This window comes from Hydra viridissima, unplaced genomic scaffold (assembly GCF_058129835.1).
Source record: "Hydra viridissima isolate aposymbiotic clone 2 unplaced genomic scaffold, HvirCarnegie_v1 scaffold_7, whole genome shotgun sequence".
Classification (NCBI taxonomy): domain Eukaryota; kingdom Metazoa; phylum Cnidaria; class Hydrozoa; order Anthoathecata; family Hydridae; genus Hydra; species Hydra viridissima.
The window spans coordinates 18,484,720-18,511,789 of record NW_028324306.1 but is presented as its reverse complement, the minus strand read 5'-3'; the positions used below and the strand labels follow the sequence as shown (position 1 = coordinate 18,511,789).

The window sequence follows — 27,070 nt, the reverse complement described above, 5'->3', positions numbered from 1 at the left end:
TTTCAATTAAGTTAATTCTTCTTCACATGTCTTATAACAACAAGGAAACTTTCATTGAATTAACTTAAATATATTTTTTTAAACTGTTACTGTTGGCTTTTGTCAACTTTCTTTCTGTTTAAGCTTTCTGGAACACGAAGGGTGATCAACGACACGATTACAGTAACAACCGCTGCTAAAATAAACGCAAAGTATTGGTTGAACGGAAACGACCTATTCTTGTCTCCCAAAGACCAGGTGAAAGCGCTGCCAAAACCTACAGCCCCAATGGATCTAAATTGAAAGTTTCATTTTTTAAATAAAATAAAAGCTTTGTCAACAATTTCGTACAAATAAAAAGAGAATTTTTTTTTTAAATATTACGTTTGGCAAGTTTTGCTATGGATTGTTGCATGGGTGCAAGAAGAATATAACAATGAAAGATTTTTTAGTTTCTTTTATAAATTATTTGTTTTTTAACGAATTGATCAAGTCAATCGAAAAGCTGATAATAGGACTTTCAAGTTATTGTTGTACTCAGTGAAAATGAGTAGGGCGTAATAGTTTCGCCTTGCCCCTCTCCAAAAACACACAATCATAGACATTAATCCTTTTAATAACCCTAAATAACGCTTCAAATTAACTAAACAATTTTAATTTAAAGGTTTTGGATGAAACAAATTTAAAAATATAAAAATTATTTTTAGACTTTTAGGCCAAGTTTTTAATAAACCACAACTTATGTCGAATATTCAAAATTACTCTCGTAAATATAAAAACTACTTCTTTACCTTCCAAAAGAAGACACAGACAACCCAATGCCATTAGCTAAGCCCACCAATTCTGATTCAACAGAGTTATTTATAAATACATTTATAGCAACAAAGCCTGACGTTATAGCTATTTGCACAATAACTTGGTTAAACCACAAAACAAACCAAAGAACTGTTCTAAATGATATAAACAGAAAAAATTATTTTTTGTAAAATAAAAACTTCTTGTCATTCAACTACATATCAGTATATATATTTAAACGCCCTTTAAAAATATTACTCTTATTAAATCGAAGGTATTTAGAAAATAATCCCTAAGAGCATCAATTGCAACTTGACATTTAAAGCCAACCTCTTTTAGTAATAGTGACTTATATGAGACATGAAAATTTTACAAGAAAATTGAAGTTATATTACTTTTTTTTTAATCTAAATTTAGTTAAATCAAAATAACACCTAAATATTCGCCAATTGTTAATGAAGCAGTTAAATATTCGCTTATTGTTAATGAAAAAGCGAATAAGAGAGACAGTGCTAATCGGCAATGGTTTTAGTTTTTGAATCTTGTAAATATTTAAAATTTTTAAAAGCCTAAAACAAAAATATTGAAGTATTTGGTAGAAAGTTGTTAAGGCTTCGTATCTCTACCGCATTTACAAGCGGACGATCTTAAAAAAGAATTAAACACCAGAAAAGGCAAGAGGGTACACCATTTAAAGTATAATCATTAAGAGTATCATCATTAACGGTATCATCCTTCAGGGTCAAATTTAAGTACAAGTCTATTTTATTATAATCCTATTAAAGATGTTAACAAGTTTTAGAAAAAAGAATAATCCTAATTCAACAGACCTTTTTCAAACTCATCTTAACATTAGTATTATGACAAAAATATCTTACTATATCAAAAATATTCTAATTCATATATTTTATATAAAATTAAAGATTTATTTGATATCTTTAATTTATCTTAATAATTGTATTATGTTCAAAATATCTTAGTAAAAATAAACACATATCACATAACTATTATGTAAAAACACGAACTGATCTGAAGTAAGAGTGGCAAATGAAATGGTGCTCTCTGGTGGAAATCTCTGAAATTAAATCAATTGTACTTGCCCCTGTAGCCAACTAGCCCCAGTTTTCCCTATTGAGAAATAGGAGCAGAACAAATTACTTACTTTTTTTTTATGAGACCAATTAAAGGGATCGATGGCATTAATGCACCAAATAGCAGAGACGACGCCAAAAATATCTGCAGACATAAAAAGGGTCAGACATCTAAGCAAGAGCTGAAGGTCAGACATCTTAGCAGAACTGAATTACATTAACACTCTTTAAAGTTTACAAATAGTTTACCTTTTTTGAACCAAATCGATCAATCACCTATAATAACATGAAAATCACCTAGAATCATATGAAAAAGTATAGATTACATTTATAGCAACTTTAAAGATATTAAAAACGATAAGTTGATAAATAATATTTTTAAAAATAAAACTAACAGTTTCATTAATAAGTTTTTGAATATTTGTTTTAGTGAAAACACAACAAAATATTCTGAATAAAAAGCTTCAATCAAAGTTCAAGTTCATGATTTTCAATTCAGAACATTAAAATTCAAACCATAAACTGTTTTATTTATAACTGTTTAGTTTTAAAAAAAAGATTAAACAATGCAATAGTCATAGAAAAAACCAAATTAGACGTTTCAGAATGTAGCATGTTTAAAACGTCAAAAAGTAACTACCAAAGATTCATACATGTTCAGCTTCAATTTTATCTAAGTTTCTGTTAAATGAAAATACAAATCAGCAACTTCTAGTATTTAACTGCTAAGAAAAAAACAAAAGCAGTTCTTTATATATTAATTAAATTGCCAATTTAACGGTAAAGCTCAGAATAAGTTTTGGAGAAAGCAAGGTTTTATATGTTATTGAGAAAAAAAAGGATTTTATATTCTACATAATGAAATTTGTTTCTTATTTGAATGCTTCAGGCATAATTATAAACGCTTACAAGTTTTTGATATCATAAAAGATATAAAAATAATCACTAAGTGACGTAATGATTGTAAGCACTTGCTGATTTTTTTAATATATATGGTTTTTTCCATGAAACAGCAAAAATTAATCACTTGGTGAAGTTTAGTTCAATTTTTATTAAAATGGTAATTAGTGAGTTAAATGACATATTTTTATTAAAAGATTTATTTTTCATAAAAAATGGTAATTTTTTCAAATTTTTTCACATATTTTTTATACCCCAGAAAAAAACTCTTTTACAGAAGTTTTCAGAATTTTTTTATTTTTTCTTTTATTTAGCATGTATATCTTGTATATATCTTGTATATATTGGTATACATATTGTATATATATTGGTGTAATTAGATTCCTATAATTTAATAAAAAAGTTACTCATAGTAAAAAAGTACTTTGAACTTGTTGGAAAATCTTTACCAACTTCGCAACTTTCAGCAAACATTCCATTTTTCAAACTTTAAACATCAAGAAGATCTTACCTTATTGACTAAAACAATTTGAGCAATAAACATTGCAATTGAAACAAGTAGATACAGTAAACCAAGTTCAGATGTTGACATTCCAGGACCCCCTGTAATAAAGAAAAACAATCAAAGCCAAATTCAAACAAAGGATAAAACTTATCCGAAGAGTAAATGATCAAAATGTATCTGCAAACATATAAAGCGACTAGATAGACTTACCATACTGAACTGAAGTAGCAGCAAATACAGGGAACAGTTCTTCGAAACCAATGGTAAAAACAGAATATAAGCCATAGAGTAAAGCAGAAAGTAGAAAGTCTCTATTTCTAAATTTAAAAAGAGAAAAAGGGAAAAAAGAAAAGGAAAATGATAAACAAAAAAAAATTAAAAAAAATATTCATCTGAAGTGAAAGAAATTTCACTTCAGATGAATATTTTGAAACAGTCAAAAGATGTAAAAAAAATTTTTTTTTTTTCAATGGTATAACCAAAATTTTTCTTTAAGCATAGAACTTTAATTGATTCCTTGTGGTAATTAACATCCATAAAAAATGCCCATGCAATAAAAGACGTCTTAAAGACAACTTAAGACGTCTAGACAACTTAAATATGAGTTAAACTTGTCTTAAAGACGTCTTAAGTTGGGTGGGTGTCTAAAGGGTAACATATTTGCATCTCAGACCTGAACATAGAATATATTCTGTAACTCAGGACCTGTACATAGTTATTTCATTAAAAAACTAATATTATGCTAAAAAATTCAAGCAGCAACTTATAAAAAAAAACGGGCTTATGTTTAAATTAAAAAATTTATCCACTTGAAAAAAATCATATCTTTTTTATATGACCAAAACATTTGCACTAACAAGACTTCATGAAAATTGCCAAATTTTATGAAAAGTTGGTTGAGCACTCCCTTGGCCTTGATGAACTCATCTAGATTATTTACCATTGTGCTGACAAAGTTTTGTGTTTATTAAGTTTTTATATTATTCAAAGTTCACCATAAATGTTCAATTTTAATACAGCCATTTCAAAACATTGTGGTTATTTGTATCAAAGTATAGCTACATTTTGATTGCTGTATATTTTGAATCATTATCCTGCTGGAATATGAAACCCTTTCAAATTCTTAATTTTGTAGTAGATGGTCGCAGGTGGGCCTGTAAAAGTTTCAAAATAAATTAAGGTTTGGGGTGTGACATTTACGTCCTAGTCTTTTTTCACTATAAAAGCTTGCTAAGCTGTCAAAAGGAATCTAATTTTCTCTGCATTAGGATGTTTCAATTAGATGCACTAATCGCTTTGCGTTTTTGTCCTGTGCTAACCACATTAGCAGCAGCCCCCCAAAAAAATTATAGTTTATTTTATTTCATGAACAGAAATGTTTTTATTACCTATTTTCAACTTTATTTACAAATTTGATTGCTTAATTTGCTCCAATTACACAAAAACAATGGCCTAATTTGTTATTGTATAACTTTTTTTATTGCAGTCAATTTTAAGCATCATTTGATCTATTGGCTTAAATTCAATAGATTTGACAAACAATTTATTCACCAACACACAAACAGATTCTTAAAACTATACTTGATAAGAAATTAAAAACAAAATTCAACTATTTTAATTGACAACTCAATTTTTTTATGCAATTTATAAAACTATGGATTTTTTTAAGTTTAATATTATTTTTTTGTATACAATTTCTATTCTATTGCACTAGTACCTTAAAAGTTTTCCAAAGCTGCTATTCTTCAACCATATCCAGTATGTTTCAAGTTTTGATGGCTCGGGATCAATCAATCTTGATAATTCAGAGCTTTGTTGATTATTTTTTCTAAGCAGTGTACTATCAACAGAACAATTAAGATAAGCATCAATATCCATAGTGTCCGCACAGCTTTCTTTCTTCTCTTCAACAGTTATTGATATGACATCATGGGATACTCTGTAAACAAACAATAAAATTTATCAACTTAACTGATACACGAGGCTTTCTAGGATCAAACAAAAATTTTCAGGTCAGATATATTTTTATTTTCAATAATATTTGTAAAAAAAAGTGAGAAAAGGAGATAGCAGTAAAATTTTATGAAGTCTATAACTATGCAAATCAGTATTTGGTGGCATAGTCTATTGAGCCAATCACAGCAGAAAAATTTTTGATGCATTGAGTCAAAAACCTTCTCCATTTTTGGTGTGAAGCTGCAATTGGGGGAAAAAAGGGGTTTACATCAAGAATTTTGTTTAGACCAGTTTAAAGCACAGACTTTATTAGATGTGATCCAATTTTTCTCTGCCTTTCTAGTGTTTTTAGGGTCTTTATCTTGCTGGAAACACTTTTATTGACCCATTTTTGCTTCCACAAATAGTAGCATATATCTTTTCATGAAATGAGCATAGAATTTGGCATCCATGATGCCCTCAACTTGAATAAATAGTTATACATAACTATAAGCAAAACATCATCACATGGCACCAGTGGCGGATCAAGGGGGGGGGCTAGGGGGGGCTATAGCCCCGGGCCCCACAATTTTAGGGGCCCCGATTCAAAGTAAATAATTTTTTATTAACTCTGAAAATTAAATGTTTTATTAACTTAAAAGAGCCAAAGTTAAATTTACTAAACTGTCTGAAAACAAAAGCACAAAAATAAAATAACTATCAACAAAAACGCTGCATTATATATTTTTTTCCGGTCTTTGACAACGAAGGAGCGCAACTACTTCTACAAAAAAAACTTAGCTCGTTTATTGAAAAAGACTATTCGGATAAGAACAAAAGAAAGGTAATTAAAAAATTGAGCAACGGAGAAAACCAAGTTGATTCTTTAAGCGTATCCGACAAGTTTCGAGTGAATACATTTTTTGTCATTATTGACAAACCTGTGACACAATTAACTATAAGAAGTGATGGTTACAACCACGTAAATAAGTTATTTGGATTTCTACCGAAGCTGTTAACTATTAGTACCATGGAATTGCAAGTTAGCGCGAAAAAAATTGTAGACGTGTACTCAAATGATTTAGAAGATAGTTTCATATTTGAAATAAAACAATTTGTAACATAATTAAAGTTGCAGCCTCCGGGGTTTTTTTTCGCATAAAAACGAAATCTGAGACTGAAAACACTTTGATTCCTCTGCATGTTTTAAATTGGATTGTTGAAACCGATATTATTGATGTATTTCCAAATGTTTATATAGCATATCGCTTGTTTCTAACTATTCCCATAAAAAATTGCGAGGCTGAGAGATCATTCTCTACTCTTAAAAGAGTTAAGAACATGCACCGATCAACAATGGTCCATAGTCGTTTAAGTAATATAGCAAGATTAACTATTGAGTCAAAATTATTAGAAACTTTGGATTTCAGCGATGTGATTGCAGATTTTGCGGGGAAGAAAAGCAGAAAAAAATCACTCAACTTAGTTCAATAAAATAAATATAAAATTTGTATATAAATAAATATCCGTGATAGCGTTTTAAAGAAAGTCTTAGTTTTACTAATTTTTGTCGTTGTTAGTGGAACGGGGCCTCCTACTTTTAAATAGCCCCGGGCCCCAAAAAGTCTTAATCCGCCACTGCATGGCACTACCATCTGTGTGTTCAACAGTTGGTACAGCATTTCAGGGATCTTTTCATTTGCTTTTCTGATGCATAGCATACCTGTTAGATCAAAACTTTACTTTAATTTCGTTTATTTTAGTATAAATACTCTTTCGAAAATTTATTTAAGCTATATTTTTCAATAAAATTCGCTTAAAAAAATTCTATGCAAATTAAAGAATTTCAAAAAACTAATTGAAAAATAAAGAGTGAAATTACTTTTAGGTTCACCTTTTTTTAAAAAAACACAAATTGAATGCAGGTATTTATTAAAACTAAATAACTTAGAACCAATCAAAAATATATTTGCTTGGGTAAGCATTTCACAAAACAAAGAATGGTTTAGACATTTTCTCTTAAAAGGTTTAAAAAAACGATAGAAAAAATATTTTTGACCACTACTGTAAGTAATGGCATTGTTGATATCAACCTAAATATTTGTGCACATTTCTTTATGAAAAAGTGGAACAAAAACCTTCAAACAAAAGTTTGTTTACAAAATTCAAAATATTTCTGAAATTGAATAACTTAAACATATTTCTCTAAAATCGAAGCTTATGCTTTTAAAGAATGAGAAAGTAAATAGATTGTCTTGATGGAAATAAATTTAAAAATCTTTAACAAGTCAATAAACAGTTTTTTTTAAAACATTGAAAAGTATACAATAAACATTAGGCTATAACTGAAATTACTGAAACAAATAACTTTAGTTGTATCAGATCTGGAAAAGCTATAAAAACTTCGTATTTTTAAAAAGTTTTACCTCAAAAAAAGCTAAAACTCGACCTCCATGTTTCTGGAAAAAAGCTAAGCTTTTTAGAAGCAGCACATTTTTAAAAAGCTTGACTCTGCTCCATGTGAATTTGTTTCATCCTTTCAAGAGATTGCACAGAATTGCTAATCTGTTAAAACTTTTCTTTTAATAACTTGTTCAGTTGTTGTTTTTATATTTTTTAAGTAAAAAAAATCATAGATAATGATAATAACCTTGTCTCACTAAATGTTTGCCATTTTAAATGCATATATTTATATTTCAATCTGTTTAAAAAAGAAGTTCGTAATTTCTTTTATTATTTGTTTATTATTTGTACTAAAAAACCAAACCTCAATGCTTTTTATTTACAATTTATAACATAGCGTTTCTTTTTTTTTCTAATGAGCAGATAACAAAATAGTTAAAAAAATTTTTTAAGCAATTAAAAAGCAAAACTTTTTTCAAAGACAAGGTACTAGATTTTATGAACTAAGACTATTTGAAAGATGGAACTTCAAATAAACTTAGTTTTCTTAAAAAATGTTATTTTGAATTTTGAAAAAGTTGGACATTTTCAAAGGTTGTGCTTTAAAAAGGTTCACGTTTTTAAAAAAAGGACGTTTTGACTTTTAAAAATTGCTAATTGAAAGGCAGTGCTTCGCTTTTTGTCTTAAGCTATGTTATATTTTTGAAAGAGTCAGAACTTTAAAAAGTTCGATATTTCTTTAGTCAAGGATTAGGAAAAGTGTAAAACACACACAAAAATCCCAGCAATCATATTGTTGTTGAATTGTTACTTTTTTCAATTTTTTTTTTTTTGCGTGAGCATTTAAGTATAAGCAATCAGGCAAATATATATATATATATATATATATATATATATATATATATATATATATATATATATATATATATATATATATTTGTAAAAGATATTTTTACCTATTCGGAAGAACGAAGACAGCGCTAAACAATGCCAATGTTGTTCCAGCAACAATAATTACGTTTGGAATAAATATTTTGAAATGGTCAAAGAATGAACCTAAAATTAGATTATAGTTACAAAATAAATACAAAAATTATAAAATTGTCTAACTTTTAACTCTAAATAAAATTGTTTTTAAATTTAATTAAAATTTTGGTTAAAATTTTGGATACTTATGCATTGCAAAGGAAACACTTTTTGTTAGAAAAACCTGTTTTTAAGAATACAACTATTCCATTAACCAGTGTTTTAAGTAAAATATTAAAATATTTCGACTTAAAACGCTATAAAGTGCAAGATAAGAAGAATATATTTGAAAGACGTAAATTATGAAAGATGATAAGTAAATATGAAAAAAATGTATTTAAGAATATGAAGATCATATCAAGAGTTTGAAAAAACAAAGAAAATTAAAAATTTATAGAGTATAACAGATCAAATACAGTCTTGTGCAAAATACATCAAATACAGTCTTGTGCAAAAGTTTTAAGCAGTAACATTTCATACTCTTTTTAAAAAAAGGCCATAATATTTCGTATTTTTTTAAAAAAAAAGACTAACGCCTGGTGGAACTCTTAAGAGTTCTTTGCACTTAACTTTGTGTCAACTTTAGAGGACGTTAAGAGGCGTTATAATAAAATTCGTTTGATTATAAAGACGCTAGAATAAGTGACGATCGTTTTATATTAAAGCTCAGCTTTTTCAATTAATGTGTTTGGAACAACTTTAAAATCATTATTGTTAAAGTCTTTTCTACAGCATTTCATATTTCCCAGGTTTGTTTGGAGGTCATACTGAAAAGAAAAAAACATATCAAAATGTCTCCAGAAACCTAAATTTACGGCTCGTTTTGATTTAAATGCTTTTTACTAATTGGTTTTTATTACTTATATTTATTTGCCAAAATCGGACAATTAAAGGTTCAAAAAAAGTAGCTTTCTCAGACAAACTTAACCTTTTTGGAAATGATGATAAAAAACATGCATGACAACATTTTGGCACAACAAATGGTATTTGGCACCAAAAATCCATATTCCAAAAAAGAGGCTTGGTTTGAGGAGCTTTCTTTTCACAAGGAGTCAGACCATTTGTCAAGATCAACTGAAATATGAACGTTATTTACAAGGATGTTTTAGAAAACAATTTGCTATCATATGCTGAAAAAACAATCCCTTAGTTATAAAAATTTCAGATGGATAATGAGCCCAAACACTCATCTAAGTTATTAAAACTATGTTTTCCTGACTTTGCTTTTGTAAAAATTTATGGTATATATTACTAAATAAAAAAGATAGATAGCTATTTGCATCACGTGTATAAGTTAAAAAAATATTTCTTAAACTTTCTTAGACCAAAACTTGTAGTTAGGTTTGCTCATGTAACCTATAGTAAGTTAGTAACCAAAGTTGTTTTGTAGATACAAATCATACTAACATAAATACACCATAACCTGTAGTTAGTACCCCATATAATTGTCATTTTTTATATTTTAAATATTGATCCAACAATGATTGAGGTAAATTGTTGTCAATTCAACCAGAATTAAATCATTTGATACATTAACCTGTAGGCTGTTGCTACCAGCCTTGGACAAGAGCCAGTAGCTAAATACAAATTTAAACTATTTTTGTATGAGAATTACTCTTTGATAATATACAAATAATAAATTGGACTCACATCATAAATAAATCATAAAGTGTTTTTGCATATTTACTAATTCACTTTATTATTAATATCAAAAAATTATTTTTCTCTTACTACAAAGAGAGTTATTTTTCTCTGACTCTGCAACTCAGCCTTCACTGGCCAGCTTAAAACTGAATGTTGGAATTACTTTTAACTGGACAAAAACTTTTTCCTTACAATTTTTTAAGACAAGCTAATTAAAAAAAGTTGTATCGAAAATGTTTTAGTAAGAGAAATATGTAATAACTACTAAGTTTATAGAATTTAATGCATTTTCAGCTTAAAAAAATATGTTGAATTTTTATATTATTTTGAATAAGTTAATGTACTTTAACATGTAAATAAAAAAAGACATCAAAAAAACATATAGTTAAAAACTTCTAAGTCTATTACAAACTTAATAATCATTTGTCTTTGAAAAACAAAAATAAATTTCACCTTTTTTAAAAGTCTTTGGATATTGCTCAGAAGGGAAGGCTAGATATCCTGGAAGTTAAAAAATAGTTTAAAAACATTTTAATTTCTGCTGAAATCTTATGCTGCTTTTAGAAACATTGCATTTGGTTGCTGGTGTTTTATTTATTATATTGCATTTTATGCAATCAGATTATACAATACAAATAGTCAAATGCAATCTATGCATCAGAAAGCATAAATTCAAAGTTGTAACAGATACATCCTCAAAAAGGTTAAATGGGCACTTCAATTTATTATTTTTCATCAAAAGGTTATTTCTTAAAATCTGCTAATACAATCTGTAGGTGCAGCCTGTAAATCTAGCTTTTAAGGATTAAAATATGGGAGAAAACTGTAAACATTCTTACCAGCCATACTGGGACCAACAATTAACCCAATATTGTATCCAGAGAATATTAAACCAATACCAGTTGCAAGGTTTGTGTCATCAGAAATATCTGAGATATAAGCCTTTGCAATCACAAGAACTCCTTTAAAGAAAAACATCATTTAAAATTGCAACTACATAACATTAATGACTGAATAGAGAATGTGAAAATACACATTCTGAAAATTTATATTGAAAGAAACCGGTGAAAAATTGAAAAACTTTTATGATCCTTTTGTTTTAAGAAGAGTTTTTATATTATAACTTTGCTTAAAGCCGTTATATTTGCTTCAAGAAATATATATTCTCTAAATAGATTTACTTTTTTTCTCAATTCTGATTCAGTTGACTAGTTCTCATTCACTTACAGTAACCATTTTTTTTCTTATTTTAAATGAGATCATATATCAAATGAAACAGCACATAGATTATAAATATGAAGCAAAAAATATTTTAGTTAAAAAATAGTTATGACATATACAAAACCATGCAATAAAATTTTTGCAAATATAAATAGTAATGTTTTATCACCCATGCTCAAACCCTGCAAAAATCTTGTCTCCACGGCCCATGTATAGTTGAAAGAAAAAGCAAACATCAGTGTTGTAACTGCAAGACAACTTCCAGCCACAAGAAGAGATAACTTTCTTCCACATTTATCGCTAATATATCCCCATGTAAAGCTACAAGAAATAAAGTAATTAAAAAAAAAAAAATACTCAAGCATTTAAACATTTTGATGAAAATAGCTATTTAACATTTTGTCCAAATTATATTATTTAAAAATGTATTACGGATGTTCAGTGGTAAGAGAAATATTAGAATCAACTTTAAATTTTATTGACTTTTCAGGCTGAAGCATTGGATTTTTAGTTTTGCATTTAGATCAAGATAGAAATGTAGTTAGTCAACAAATGTTGATTTTTAGTTGTTGAAAAATAAAAAAACTTTGAAATTTCAATAACTTAATCTAAGGTTTTGAAATTTTGAGATAAGTTTCTGTTTTTATATCTACACAAAGTGCTGGCTGTCTTGAGACACAACATTCTATGATGTTTTATTACTGTTTTTAATGTTGCTTTTTTTACTTTGGGACATTATTTGTATACCTAGCCGCTTTATGACATTAACTTTTCTATGTTTTATTCTTAATTTTAAAATAATTTTTTTTGCTTTTCTGATGCTCACAGACCCAAGCTCAAGAAAAAGAGGCTAGAAGTCTTACTAAAATATAATGCATTCACTTAAATGGAGATTGTAAAGAAAGTTGGTTTTCGTCAGAGAGCAACTCATACTGTTCAAGAGAGAACTTGATTTGTGACTGACTTATACTCAGAAAAGCTGGACCTCGAGTCAGAAATTTGGTTGCATAATATTTGTACCAACTGATTTTCAAGAGGTGTAATACCAGAAAAATGGCTGCTCAAAAATTAACAAAGAGTCGAGCTGTTTCAATGCGCATAGAAGCAATATAGTATCAAGGTTTCTTTCAGTTGAGTCGGCAATATCTCATCGAGTCAGTTTTCCTTAATTGCTGATCAAAAAAAAAACAATAACATTAAAAGCTGTATGTAAAAAAAGTAAAATAATCCAATATGAAGTTATAAAACAGACTTATGTCATTAAATTTACTTTGCTCTAATCAGCAGCTATCCAGTGTTGGTGATCCTTGATCCTCTATAGACGTATGAATTCCAGTAAGGACTTCTTCCTCAGTCAGTGAATAGCGAATCTTGAATGGACCAGATTTTATATCTGACACAAATGGTGGTAGTCCTAAAATCATCCTACTCCACTCTACCCTAAAATTGCTCGCTAGTTATTTACCTATTTATACTGCACTTCACTACTAAATATTAATTGGTGCATTTTGACCACAGGTCTAGCGTTTCAGAAATAATTTCGCTTCTACATTAAACCTTCACTTGCTGGAATAAATTGTATTCTGACCAAGATTATTGTTTTTGACAGTCTCTTTTGGGAGAATGTATCAAGTTTCAGCAGGGTTTATACTTAATTTCCTTTTTTGGATTTGAGTCTCCGATTCTTATTGCTAAATATCACAGAAAAAAAAAACTACTTAAAGACCAAAAATGAAGCTGCTAGGTATGCAAATATTATTCCAAACCAAAAAAAAATATTTTTTTAAATAAGAAAAAATTAGAATAGTGTATCTTCAGACAGACAGCACATTCGTACGAAAGAAAGAAAACCACACTAACTCACCTTTAAATTAAAAACATTTTTATAAACTGGTTTAAAAAGAAAAATAATATAAATTTTTTCATGAATTAAAATTGACTTTGGCAAATAAAAAATTTTTACTGACTATATCTGGATGAAAAAATAGAACCTAGAAATTAACCTAGAACAAAATTCAATTCGAGAGTACAAAATTCATTTTCCAAAAACTTTCTTGTTTAGAGTTAATGGCCAATTAAAGTTTTTAAGGAATACACACACTAAACATTGCATATTTTCCTGCAGTTAATGCATTCGAATATGGATTTACTGCAGATTAGTTTAAGTTGAAAAAATTTAAATATTACAGTTATTCTAATTTGATTCGTAAATAAAAATGCATCTATTTTAAAGAAATAATATTTTGCAGATTATTGGTAATTGCAATTATTATTTTTAAAAATTACAGTAAACTTACTATTTTTAATTTTGTGAGGGGTTAAAGCTTTTTTTCCAATTTTCAAATGGTTTTAAAAAACAAAAACAAAATTACCTGCTGAATATTCTGGCAACAAACATGACTGATGCAAGTATTCCTGCTTTTCTTCCTAAAACCAAAAATAATTTGTTTTTTAATATTTACTTTTACAAATTTCTGGAGTTGTATTTAAAAAAAAAAGAATTTTGCAACACATGAATTGTAAATATATAAAAACACTTTACAACAGTAAAGTTCTTTAAGCTTAGTGACAGAAAATATCAACAGCTAATAATAAATAACAACAGCTAATAATAAATAACAACAGCTAATAATAAATAACAACAGCTAATAATAAATAACAACAGCTAATAATAAATAACAACAGCTAATAATAAATAACATTTTCAAATTGCCTTACCAGCATCCACTTCAGTTGCTCCAAAGACCTAAAATAACAATCTTATTTCATATCATTTAAATACAGAATGATAAGATACAGAGTAATAATAAGATAATCATAATAGTAAAACAGTAAAAAGTATCAAGTAAAGAAAAGCGTTTTAATGATTAGTAATATCCTTTTCAATCAATAATTAATAAAAGTAAATTTGATGTAAGAAGTACAAAAATAATAACAATAAAAATTTTAGTAACATTAATAACAAAAATAACAGCAGTATAAAACAAAATGAATAACATCAGCAATTATAATAAAAATAGAGATAATACTCAACACACTTCACTTATTTTGACTTTGAAAATGCATTTAAATATCTAACAAGAAGATTAACTCTGCACAAACTTTATTAAATATATACCTTTTTTTTTTTTTTTTAAAAAAAAGACAATTATCAATTAAATATCAATGAATCTCATGAACTCAATTTCAATAGGAAACTTTCCTAGAAAACGACATTGTTGCTCACAGTTAATTTTTTTTTGGGATAGTGCTCAAGTAGTCCCACATCCTGTAGTGGCAATTTTGAAATACATCTTTTTCCTCCAGGGAAATAAGTTGGTTTTAAAGTTTTGCTTCAAAAGTTTTAAAACTGTTTATTAGAAAGAGAAAAATTAATTTAAATTTGTACAAAATTTTATGTAAAAATCACTTAAATAAAGAACCTACGAAAAACTCCTGAAAATACAAGAAAATGTATTTGTGCAACAAATATAAAAATAAACTAGAAATACCTTAACAAGATGAGGTGTATATGAGAAAACTGATGTCAACACCACAGCATTAAAAAACTAAACAAAATTATTTTACTATGCAACTTTTTTTGTTGGTAGAGATGATAATATTGTTCTTAATTTAAAAAAAAATAAAGCACAATTTATATATTTAGCTAATAAAAATAACTTCTATAAGAAACTTATGCATTAAAAAAGAGAGCAAGGGAAACGCGGTAAAAATAAATCAAAGTGAGTTTGCAAATAATTTAGCAAAATGATCTGAATTTCATTTTTTTATAAAATACCAAATATATTTCACATTAATCTGTACCATAGAGTAAGGAATAGTTTACAAAATTGTAAACAGTTTTAGCAGTTTTTTTGTTAGATCCGAGCTCCTGATATCTCTTACAATTTTTTTTTTGTCTCTTATTTTAACATATATATGCTGATGGGGTGCTTCGAAATTTACTCCAGTTTGACTTACATACAGCTGCACTGTCAACCAACAGGTGGACAAAAATCAACAAAAAGTTTACTTATATAACTGAATTCTTTTTTGGTTTAAGGTGGTCTAATAATTTGACACCAGAAATCCCATGTCAATATATATATATATATATATATATATATTAACAATTTACGCTTGATTGAGCATCATCAGATATCATCCTTTAATAATCATCTTTACAAGCCAAATGATATACCTAATTTTTTTATAGCGGCATGGACAATATTCTATTTATTTTCTTCTGACTAACTGGTACTGTATTATTTAGGTTTCAGTAAGACTTTGATTAGTGTTAAAAACGTTACATATTATCATCTTAAAACATGATTAACTTTTAGTAACCTGCAAAAATGTACAGAAAACTATTTTATATATATATATTGTAGTTAGACCATGAAACATATAGATAGTAATTCATTTACTTTGCAAGATCCAAAAATTTTGAATGCAGTTGCAAATGGCGTGAGCTTAACTGTCAATGATAAATTATCAACTTTAATACAACATCTTCATCGAAGATGGCAAATATGTACGAAATCCAAAGTTTGTTTTAAAGAAAAAAACAAAGAATGGCTGAAAAACGAAAAGTTTCTACTACTTGTTCTCAATGAAGATGATCATGTTCAATTATACCCAAACTATGGGGCAGAACCCCAGTGAAACTTAATAATGCATCTAGTAAAACAAAGAAAATAAGATTAACCCCATTAGTGGCATCTTTATCATCTTCAGAACTATTGTTTGCAGCAGCTTATAATTTGCCCCAAGATACTAGAAAAAAGAAGCTAAAATTGTTTTTAAGTTAGCAGATTATCATTAGCCATCTGCTTCTTTTGTGCGTTATACACTAGAAAGAGCATTAGCTTTGATTCTTGATTGTGGGCTGTCTAAGGATTCATATCAGGAGATTTATCTTGATGAAATTAAAGTAGGTTGTAAACTGTATTCACCTTACAACACTGTTCAAGAAGCAAAAAACCAGTGTATCTCAAATATTAGAGACAGCATAAGTGTAACTGATTACTCAGCTTCCGATAATCTTCATAATTTATAGGACCATTCTACTGCTTGCCTACTTAATTTGTAGAAAGACTAGTTACTTCAGAAACTTTACATTAAAATTTAGATTGCGTCGAAAAATTGGCTTTGATTTAGCAACAGGTATATTTAGGAGCGATCATCAAATGAGAATAAACTTCATAAATCTTGTAAAAAGGATTTCAAAACGTTTTGAGAACACTTTTCACGCCAACGCTCACGAACAAAAACTAATATGAATGTGTGAAAAAGGCTTCTTTGTTCCTCAGATCCACTTATTAGTAGCTACAGAAAAAAAAGTTCAATTACAAAGAAACTATTTGATCCAGAAGTGATGCAACCTTGAAAACCACCTTTTCATTCCTGGTAAAGTGGATCTGTGAAATCATTTTGATTTTCATTTCTGAGAATTTATTGTTGTAATTGATAGGTCCTACTTGGCTTACATGTTCTTTCATACAACATTGAATTATCTTGTTGTCAACCTAACTATATTATTATTATTCCTATGCAAAAAAGATATATATAGTGACCAGACATCAAAAATTTTACCAACATTTAAACAACAGCAGTCGAGATAGTAACAAATACTGTTACTATCTCGACTGAACTCAGTAAAAACAAATAGCACTTATACAGCGCTATGGTACTACTCGACTTTGTTTCCCCCCCCCCCCCCCCCATCCTTGGTTCTTGCTAATTAAAAACTGCTCATTACCTTGAAATGAGCAGTTTTTAATTAGCAAGATCCAAGGCAAATGGGCTATTGCGTTTGTTTGTCGGTTTTTGAAGACCTATAACATGTTGATAAATGGGTTAACTTGAAGTATTAAAAAAAAGTCTATAGTTTTATATATATACTTTGCTAATAAACAATTTTAATTGTTTTAAAATTTATTTTAGTATATAGTCAATAACAGAATTTTTTAACTTATTCCATAAAAACTTTAAAAGGTTTTCTAGACAAAGTAAGAATCCCAGTTAAACCACGTTTCCGTGATAATTTAAACTTGAATGAATTCTCATGTTCTATTATTCGAAGCCTTCATTATGATAAATTAAAAACTAGGCTTTGAATACTTTGAAAAGATAACTTTTAGACAAAAAATATATCACTATTCAAGATGAATATGAGGGATTTGTCGTATAATTTAGTAATTTAGTACTTTGAACTGCAGTTAGAAGTTGAAAAAACTAAATTATTTCTTAAACTTTTCATTGATTTTGATACCGATGTTTTTATACGATTCTTAATCAGCATAAAATTCTCTGTCAGAATTAATTATAAAATTAGGGGAGGGGGGGGGGGGGAAGAAAGTTGAGTAGCGCCCAGGGCTGTAGATAAAAATTTGTTAATTTTTTAAGTATCGTAGTGTTTTGCTGCATCGAAGTGTTTTGCTGTGTGAAGAAAAAAAAATGCTTCGCCATAATTCATTTCATACGCCATAAATTTACATTCTGTTGTAAATTAGCATTCGCAAAAATGATTTCCGCAAACTTCGAAAAAAGAAGCAAACATTCCGCAAAATAATATTTTACCACTCCGCAAAAGTAATTCCCTCAAAGCATTTTCTCACAAACAGTATTCTCCTTTAAGTTACATCCTCTTCTTCTTCTCCTTTAAGTTACATCCTTCTCTCGCTCCTCATACATGCTCTACTTAGAAAAAAAGCTAACTGAAAAAAATCCATCCAATAATATTTATAATTGACTATTGCCGTTTGGTCAGGCATTTAAGTTTAAAAAATTAAATGTTAATTTTTAGTTTTTAATTACTTTGATATTTTGATATTACTATGTTTCTTTTATTGCTTTTATAATTAGTAAAAATAAAGATATCTTGTTTCAACCAAGAAACTGCTTTTACTCAACAGCATTTCAATAAACTTGACTGCATCAATAAATTTTTGTTAAAATTTAGTGAAGACAAAGATCTGAAGAATCAGTGCTGAGAATTTATAATAGCAAATTAGAATAATAGAATATAATAGATATATAACTTGTAAATTGTACAGAAAAATATATGTTCTTTACCGTAAGCGCAGTTGGAATTTTTTCAAAAACATAGAGGAAAAAAATAACATTAGGTTAAAGTAATGAAATAGGCGTTCGGGAATATTTAAAATATACGATTTACTGTCTAGAGCTCCTTCTAACATCTGAACTCCTTCTTTCCTTCCAACGCCCCAGACGTTTTTAAATTTTTGTATAAAATTGCGAAAATAAAAAGCGTTTATCTGTTTATTGATTTTTAATGTATTAAGTCTATCATGGAGTTAAACTTGAAATGAGTTTTCAGAGCAAATATTTTCTAAATAAATCAATTATCTAAATAATTAAAGCTTTGAGTTGAGAACAGTTGGGCTAAAGAGACCCACAGGTTCAATGCCAAGGCACTCATAAAAAAAGCCTTTTGAATATTAGAGTATTCATCATGCAGGTTTAGAAAAACATGCCTTTATTATCCAAAAAAAGTGTTAAGAGTCAAAAATGGGTTGAATGGGTAAGTTTTAGAGGAGCAAAACTCGTTTAAAACTTTTGGGGACATTTTTTTTCGAAGTTTTTTTTATTTAACTTATAATATCGTTTATCTGTAAGTTTGTCGCATAATAATTTTTATCCTTCTTTCTACTTTGTCCATAAAAGGATTTAAATGTTTAAAAAACAATTTTAAAATTACATCTTTTAATTAAAATTTAAGAAAATAAAGATTTAAACTTATAAAAACAAAAGCAAATTCTTTTTGCTCCTAAGTCAACAGCTGCTGATAGTAGTCTTTCCCAATGATCAGGATGTTCCTTTTGCTTCTTAAACTTTGCCCATGTTAGTTTAAACTTTGCCTGAAATCTTTTTTCCGGATTCTTCGGCAGTTACCCGATCCTTTGTTTTGGTGGTCATCAAACAGGTGTACGTGACACTGCGGAATGTGGACTTTTCATGATCTATTAATTCTTTTTAATCTGATTTTCCTGCAACCTCTTGCGCTGAAATAAACGACTTCTTTAGATTTGTTATTGCTTCTTTAAAACCAAACTAAAATTTGCCAGAAAAAAAAAACTTTTGACACTTTAAAAGCCTCCTAAACACTCAGCACTTGAAATTAAACCATGGTTCTGACTTATTTTTTTCAAGAGTAACCAAGTTTTTTAATATTCTTCTTGAAAACACAATATTTTTCTTGAAAACATAATATTTTTCTTGAAAACATAATATTTTTCTTGAAAACATAATATTTTTCTTGAAAACATAATATTTTTCTTGAAAACATAATATTTTTCTTGAAAACATAATATTTTTCTTGAAAACATAATATTTTTCTTGAAAACATAATATTTTTCTTGAAAACATAATATTTTTCTTGAAAACATAATATTTTTCTTGAAAACATAATATTTTTCTTGAAAACATAATATTTTTCTTGAAAACATAATATTTTTCTTGAAAACATAATATTTTTCTTGAAAACATAATATTTTTCTTGAAAACATAATATATTTCTTGAAAATCTCGTTGGAAGCTCTTTTCCCAGAATGCTCAGATGAACTAAATATCGCATTCTTACGTTTTAAATCGAAAACAACGTGTTAACTAACATCTTGTAAAGCCAACTTTCTGTAATATGCCTAAAATTATAATTCGATTCAGGAATATCTTCCATTGGACCGAATTTCATCGATTAGAATTAAAAGTTAATTTAAGAGTAAATGTAATAAAGTAAAAGTAATGAAAATGGGATGTGAAAATCATTAAATGACCCTAGACTTAATTCAGCTTCTAATTCCCCACGAGGAGAGTCTCACTTTTCAGGAATTTATACAGACTTTTTCTGTTAACAAGAAAAATAACTCATGGCTAGCATTTGTCGTTTAAATTGGATATCCAGGAAAGATAAACAGTTGACATAGTCCTTGTAAGTTTTTATTTATTTTTTAAAATGAATTTGATATTTCAACGTGCTTTTCTCAGCAGCAACAAATTGTAGAATTTATATTTAGTTAAGAGAATTACTTGATACTAACAAAGCAACAAGAAACCTGGAATTTAGAACTACTAATTGTAGTTTCAAATGCTAAAAATAATACATTTCCAAAGCCAGTGGAAACTTATTAGTTTTTCCTTTAGATTTAGAAATCATTTGTATCTTAAATAAATATTATAACAATTAGGATGACACAATATGTTTAAAAAAAAAAAAAAAAACGCAAAACATTTTCCGGTTCTATCAAACTTAGAGACTCTACAAAAAAAAATTTCAGGTTCCTAAATGATCAGGAGGCATTTTTTATATCTTCACTTTATTTTATTATCTTCAGATCATTCAGAAAGTTTTGAAAACATGTGTCAAAAACTTAAGATGTTTCTAAAACATTTGTGGTTATTTACAATAACCACAAATGTGGTTATTTACCTACAAACTATTTACCTACAAACCAACTTCCATTGAACCGAAGTGTTCTTCGATATTACAGCCACACAAATGAATTTTACAATATGATAGAGGAATTGTTTGACATCAGTACGAAAGACTTTGAGAAGAAGTTGAGACACGATGAATCAATGCCTCGTGATATTTCTGCTATAAAAGAAGATTTGGCCTTTTTAGATGAGGTATTTTTTTTCAAAGGTATTTTTTCAAAGGCCTTTTTAGATGAGGTTTTTTTTTTCAAAGGTATTTTTTGTACTTATTTTTCCTAAACGTAAAGAATAATTTTTGGAGAAATTTGGTTTTTTTATTTAAATTTATCTTATGCTGAGTGTTTTAACAACTTTTTGCACAGAACTAACAGAAATATAATCATATCTTCTAAAATTGACAAGGAGCTTGTAGCAAGGTTTCAGAGAAAGGTCGATAGATGCAAGAGAAAAGATCAAGTACAGAAGAATAGCGATTCAATAACTCGTGATAACAAAGAGGAAATTGGTGAAAAAAGGCAATTGAACCTTTTTTTTTTTTCTAACAATGATATAGATTTCAATTTAGCAGATGAGGAACCTACAGAACCTAAAAAAACAAGAGCTGAATCACAATTATGTAACATCAAAGTATACTTTGCTTAACACTTAAAAATATTCATTTCAAATTCTGATTAAGGTGGCTTCACAGGAAATAAAAGGTGTAAAATCAAAAAAAAAAAAAAAAAATTGAAAAACATGATTTTTGAGACTTTTAACAATGCTGAAAATGATGGTACAATTATTTTTTAATAATTTTAATTTTTTAAGCAACAATTTTGCATTTTGCAGGTATGATATAAAGCAGCTTCCTTAGCAACGCCTATAGCAACGGAAAAAAGCATTTTAACATAATTTATAAACTCAAAACACGATATCTCAACATTAAAAAATGCTTAGACCTTCAAATTTTCCCTAATTGTCCAATACATATATATGTAGAGAATGAACTAGAATCTTGATAATTGAATGAATATTTATTGATTGCTAAGTCTTTTTTTGAACCCTACCCCCTAAAAATTAGTCAATTTTCAGTTTTTAGGGACTTAAAAGAAATGTTTTTGTTTTTATATATTGATCTTAGTTCATCCTCTACCTCATATATCAGATAATAATATTGCAAAGTTGCGAGTTGTTTTAATTAGCCATTCTGGTTTAATCGTGTTTTGAAAAATAAATAAATATATGCTTTTTTATGCGTTTTTTATAAATAAAGTCCTCTTTTTTTTTTTTTTTCAATAAGCATTTATATTTTATTGTTATTTTCATTAAATTGAATTTATAAAACTGATTTTAGAACAGATTTTAGTTATTTTACTAAAAAAAAAGCATTTCCTGTGAAGCCACCTTAAATCAAAAGGGAGAATATAAACAATTTTTCCTGATAAAGCACGAGCATTTTAAGTAAAACCATTCAGTTTTTGAAGTAAATGTATAACTGAGTTAAAAATCTTTATATTAATTTAGATGCTGGAAGTGTAATTGTTGAGTCGGAAGTTCTTGTCCCAAATAAAAATGTTAACTTTTACGAAGCAATCTCAAAAAGTAGGCATCAGTTTAGACCAGCATACTTCAGAGTAGAAAAAGAGGTTACCAGTGAGGGTCACATTGCAGCAAAAACTTCCACCAGTATAAGTGCCGGTCTCAGCGTTCGAGATCAAACCTTTTTTTTGTTGCAAGTGTAGTAAACTATTTAAAAGAAGATGTTAAACAATTAAAATTAAGCAGAGAATCTGTCAGAAGGCGATGTTTCAGATTTTTAGAAGAGGAAGGAGGCCAGATACGTAATGAATATATTGATTTAATGGCTAATAAGATGTTAGTTTTACATTTTGATGATAAAATGTTAAAGCATATTGAGGAGAACACTAGACAGGCTTTTACTACAGATAGACTATCGGTATCTGTAACTAGCCCAGAGTTTGTAACAAAAGATGATCTCTTACTTGGTGTTGTGTCAACTGAGAGAGGTAAGGGAATCTATATGGCTATAAGTATTATGAATCTCCTAGAATATTTTGAAATTTGTGACTATATTATAGGATTCTATTCTGACACCACAGTAAGTAACACTGGATGGAAATCTGGTGCAACAACTATTATGGCAAGATTTCTTGGTAAACCATTTCTTTGGTTATTGTGTTGACACCATATTGCCGAGATAAATATTACTTGGGCTTTTAATGCAACTTCAAAAGAAACATTTAAAACCCCTGCAAATAAGCTGCTAAAAGATTTTAAGCAGAAATAGATAACAGAGTTTTATCTAAAAGTTTCAGCCGGTAGTGCTGTAGAAAAGTTCAACGATTACCTGAGCAAGACCTTATTTTTTTATAATGTAAAATAATATCTATAAACAGTGTTTTATTTTTTCTTTGATGAAACAAAACTATAGTTATAAACATATTTTAACCTCAATTTCTTATAAAAATCGTCATCTTAAAAAAAAAGTCTCAATTCTTAAAGCGGGGTATGAGGGCGTGTGCCCCCCCCCCCCCCTGTAATTATTAAATCACATTTTACATTATTTTTCCAACTCTCAGGTCCGACAACACCCTGTGTTGCTGGCCCTGAGAGTTGGAAAATTAATGTAAAATGATATTTAACTGTATGATACTACAAACAGCGTTTTTTTTTTCTTCTTAGATCAAAGATCAAACAAGAATTTAGTTATAAACACATTTTAACCCGTAAAAATAACATAAAGTTCACCCAAACTTAAGTATTTGAAAAATTACATGTAGCACTTCCAACTAAGAAAAATAAATAAAATTTAGACTGAATGTTGTAGAACAGGTTAAGCAACTGCGGTGTTTGATTTTCTAAAAATATCATTTTTCGACCCTAATTTGTGTCACCCTAATAACAATGCATTTTAAATTCAGAAAGACTTCAAAAAAAAAGTTTGGTTAGATGGCATACCCCCTGGCGGTCTCTTTAGTCCATATCGAGGATGATTTAAGAAGTCTTATTGAACTTGAATTTTTTTATTGGATATATGAAACGATTTGAAATTTGGTATTCAATCTTATAATTTATTCAAACTTGACGTCATTTGTTTCAACTTTAAAAAATTTAATTCTATGCTAAAAGAAAATGAGCAGGCTTAAGCTAATAAGATCACCAAAAATTTTTTTTTGATATTCGCAATACTGGTGATCGGAAATAAAAACAATTTTTTACGACAGTTTTTTGAAGCTTTCTTAATGGAACGAAAAAATTGTTTCAACATCAACTAAAATTACAAAAAGTGAACATATCTACTTTATAGCTAATAATTTCAATAAAATAGCACTTACATTAAGAATAGACAAAATCAAACAAATTCCTATGGGCAATGGAGTCGATCCTTCGCTGTAGAACAGCTTTCTAATTGCATCTTGCACTTTCATGGTTATAAACGTAATCTTAAGAGAGAAACTTTATAATTAACTCACAGATTAAGGAAACTTCTCTCTACATAAAAATGAATTAAGTATAGCAAAAAAGGTATCAAGATTATTGCCATCTTCTTAGCGCTCTTCATATTGCATCCTTATCTGAAGTTTCAAAATTTGTCACAGAGTGTTTTGTTTTGGCTAGTTATATCGAGAACTTACGAGTAGTTAATAGACCTTTCATCATCTTTGATGAAGGACCTAAACTACTTATTGTCAAAGTAGTTTATTACAATTTAAACAAACCGATTTTAAGTGAAATATTTTTAGCACAAAGTAATAATCCGCCTAGAAAGAATATCCCATACTGTTTGGTTTGAGTTTGAGGTTACGATTAGACTGTTAGTTTGGTACTCAAATGACAAGTTTACATCACATGTTAAAATATGTGAAAGCATTAAAAACTTTAAATCCTTAGTTGATGTGCTATATTTGAGATGGAGCTTTGTAACATAGTATATTATGCCTTCGTGGATAACTCATTTTCACAAAAATGTCTTTTTTAAGATAATATCAATTACGTTACAAGCGATTTACTGTTTCTTTTTTTATTTTTTATTTTTGCTATCTTATATTTTAAGCAGACAAAATGTAGCTATTAATTGAATTACTTCTAGATTTTTTTTTTTTTTGCTGTACATTTTTGAAAAAAATGTTTTAACCAAACGTGGTTTAACTTAAAGAGAGCAGCTTTATCACGTTTTTACAGAGTATACAAACTACAACTTTTGACTGATAAGAAAAGATATAATTATTAAAAAAAAAAAAGCAAGCAAGGATTGGTTATTTATCCATATGACCATAAGAAAGTAGACATCAAAATAATTATTTCTGGGTAATAATTTAATTTTCGTATAAATTCCACTTAATGAGTTTTTCACTAAGCTCACTGATAAATTTTAACTGGTAAATAACTCTGCACTCCATACTCGTGTTTAATTTCCTCTAGCTAAGCCGCTGACCATCTTTCTGACATTCTTTCAACATGGCTTCTTTCACAAACGTTGGAAAATTTGCACATTTAATGAAAACTTTGCTCGACGATATGACAAAGATTGTTTTACTCTTTAGCAATTAAAAGTTTGAACTACAAATGCAAATCCATTTTGAAATCGATAGTTCGTTTTAGAGTCAATACGAGCTCATGCAAAATAGTTTTCAAAATTTCTGCAACACGAGTAGTTTTATTTAAACATAAAAATAAAAAAAAGAAATTGTTTCTTACAACTTTTATCTGTACAGCAGATAAAAATTAAATTTATATGTGAATACAAATAATCAAACAGATTAATATTATTATTCTACTTTTAATGCTTGTTATAGTATTGGTTTAAATTACAAAAAGTCTTAAACCTGTTATCGGTAAATAAAATTAAAGATTTACGATGTTGTAAAGAAGTTACTTTTTTACAAAGTGACCTCAAAAGATGTTGATCATCCAACAGCGATGCTTTCTAAAACCTCATTTTAACATTTTACTTAAGCAGAGTTATTTAAATCTTTTTTATAGTTTTAATTATTTTTCTGTGTAACTCAATGTCAAATTAGATTATTAATGTTAATTAGACTATTAATGTTAACATTATTCTAAATGTCAGTTCATACTAACTGCTGAACCTGCTCAAAAAAATGCTTGGTAAAGAGATGCAGTAAATGCACCACAAATATAAGAAACGGATAGTAAGTATTTATTACTTTACCCATATTTACATGGATAAAGTATACATACTTACTATTCTGCAGTCAAATCAATAATCAGTCTGCCCACAAAGTACTAATACATGAACATGACTCAGTTCAACGAAAGATATTACCAATGCGACTTTGTGTAAAGAAGCTCGAGTGGCATGAAACAAAGACTTTAAAAACTATTACTAAAAATTAATACGAAAAATATCTAAAAGAGCAACAAATGCTTATCTTATCAATAGACTCCTTGTTTTCAGTGACTCTGTTATTTTATCATTGCGTAAATCAAAATCACTCGCAACGAATCATTAAGCACTTCAGAAGTTTTGTAATTACTCATTCAACCGCCACCACACAATATTATTGTTTTATAAATTGCTGCTTTAATTTTATGTCGTCAATGTTTTCTTGCACAAGTTTTTGTTTTTTATTAAGGCATTAATTAACTAAGTGTCTAATTGGTATTCAAAAGAGATGAGTTGAGATTCAGTTGAAAATTATTTCAAAAATCTATTTACACTTTTGTAAAGTCGATTTCATCGAGAACTGCAACTGTTATAAAGGTATCCAACTAAATATTTTTAAAAAGAAAAAGCACGATGCGCTCAGTTCAACCACTCCTTAAAATTAAAACTAATCAACCTTAAAAAAAGAAGTTAATAAACAAAACGAAAAAAAAGTTTTTACCTAATTTTCAAAACAATATTATCCTCAATTTACAACCAACAACTTTATATAATGCCATTTAAAGTTTAGACAGAAGCAATTTTTGTTACCCGCTTTTAATCCACTTAGATCTTTTAATCCATTTAGAGCGAAGTTCAAGAAAATTAAAAAAATTCTTACAGAACTTTTCCTTTACATTGATGTTCTGATGGTTACCATGGAGATAAAACGGGATATTGTTTTCCTTAAAAGAGTACTTAGAGTATTTTGCAATTCTATCATTCTGAAACTTTTAAAAAAGTACA

At 28.1% G+C, this 27,070-nt stretch overlaps 1 protein-coding gene and 1 pseudogene across 9 annotated transcripts; one reads left to right on the top strand and one right to left on the bottom strand.

Moving 5' to 3' along the window:
- Positions 1 to 26,939, bottom strand: LOC149886483 (uncharacterized). Of its 8 annotated transcripts, none has more exons than XM_090092719.1 (17): positions 26,787 to 26,938; positions 24,273 to 24,380; positions 20,945 to 21,097; positions 14,991 to 15,047; positions 14,218 to 14,245; positions 13,872 to 13,926; positions 11,669 to 11,820; positions 11,118 to 11,240; positions 10,732 to 10,779; positions 8,565 to 8,664; positions 4,988 to 5,209; positions 3,481 to 3,587; positions 3,277 to 3,368; positions 2,115 to 2,141; positions 1,937 to 2,010; positions 771 to 929; positions 1 to 273 (listed from the first exon to the last, which is right to left on the bottom strand). In XM_090092719.1, the coding sequence occupies exons 6-17, from the start codon at positions 13,895 to 13,897 to the stop codon at positions 87 to 89; spliced, it is 1,317 nt and encodes a 438-aa protein (XP_089948845.1). In that variant the 5' UTR covers positions 13,898 to 13,926; positions 14,218 to 14,245; positions 14,991 to 15,047; positions 20,945 to 21,097; positions 24,273 to 24,380; positions 26,787 to 26,938; the 3' UTR covers positions 1 to 86. The 8 variants fall into 8 exon arrangements, 7 of the variants coding, with proteins under 7 accessions (XP_089948845.1, XP_089948846.1, XP_089948842.1 ...); XM_090092720.1 differs by lacking the exon at positions 26,787 to 26,938 and adding an exon at positions 26,225 to 26,390 and having other exon boundaries at positions 20,945 to 21,094; XR_016454036.1 differs by lacking the exon at positions 20,945 to 21,097 and having other exon boundaries at positions 2,115 to 2,162; positions 26,787 to 26,935.
- On the top strand, positions 20,007 to 23,320 carry LOC149886484 (uncharacterized; annotated as a pseudogene). Its single transcript, XR_016454177.1, has 5 exons — positions 20,007 to 20,431; positions 20,991 to 21,129; positions 21,170 to 21,174; positions 21,300 to 21,553; positions 22,441 to 23,320. The product of XR_016454177.1 is annotated as an uncharacterized LOC149886484 (transcript).
- Positions 26,940 to 27,070: the final 131 nt, after the last annotated feature.

What these genes read in the sequence shown, in the direction of transcription:
- LOC149886483 (XM_090092716.1), bottom strand. Translation starts at nt 24,365, where the DNA reads ATGAAAGTGCAAGATGCAATTAGAAAGCTGTTCTACAGCGAAGGATCG. An exon ending in AGCAACTGAAGTGGATGCTG is followed by an intron (nt 13,927 to 14,217) that starts GTAAGGCAATTT and finishes TTTTGGTTTTAG; the next exon opens with GAAGAAAAGCAGGAATACTT. An exon ending in TGTTGGTCCCAGTATGGCTG is followed by an intron (nt 10,780 to 11,117) that starts GTAAGAATGTTT and finishes TTTAACTTCCAG; the next exon opens with GATATCTAGCCTTCCCTTCT.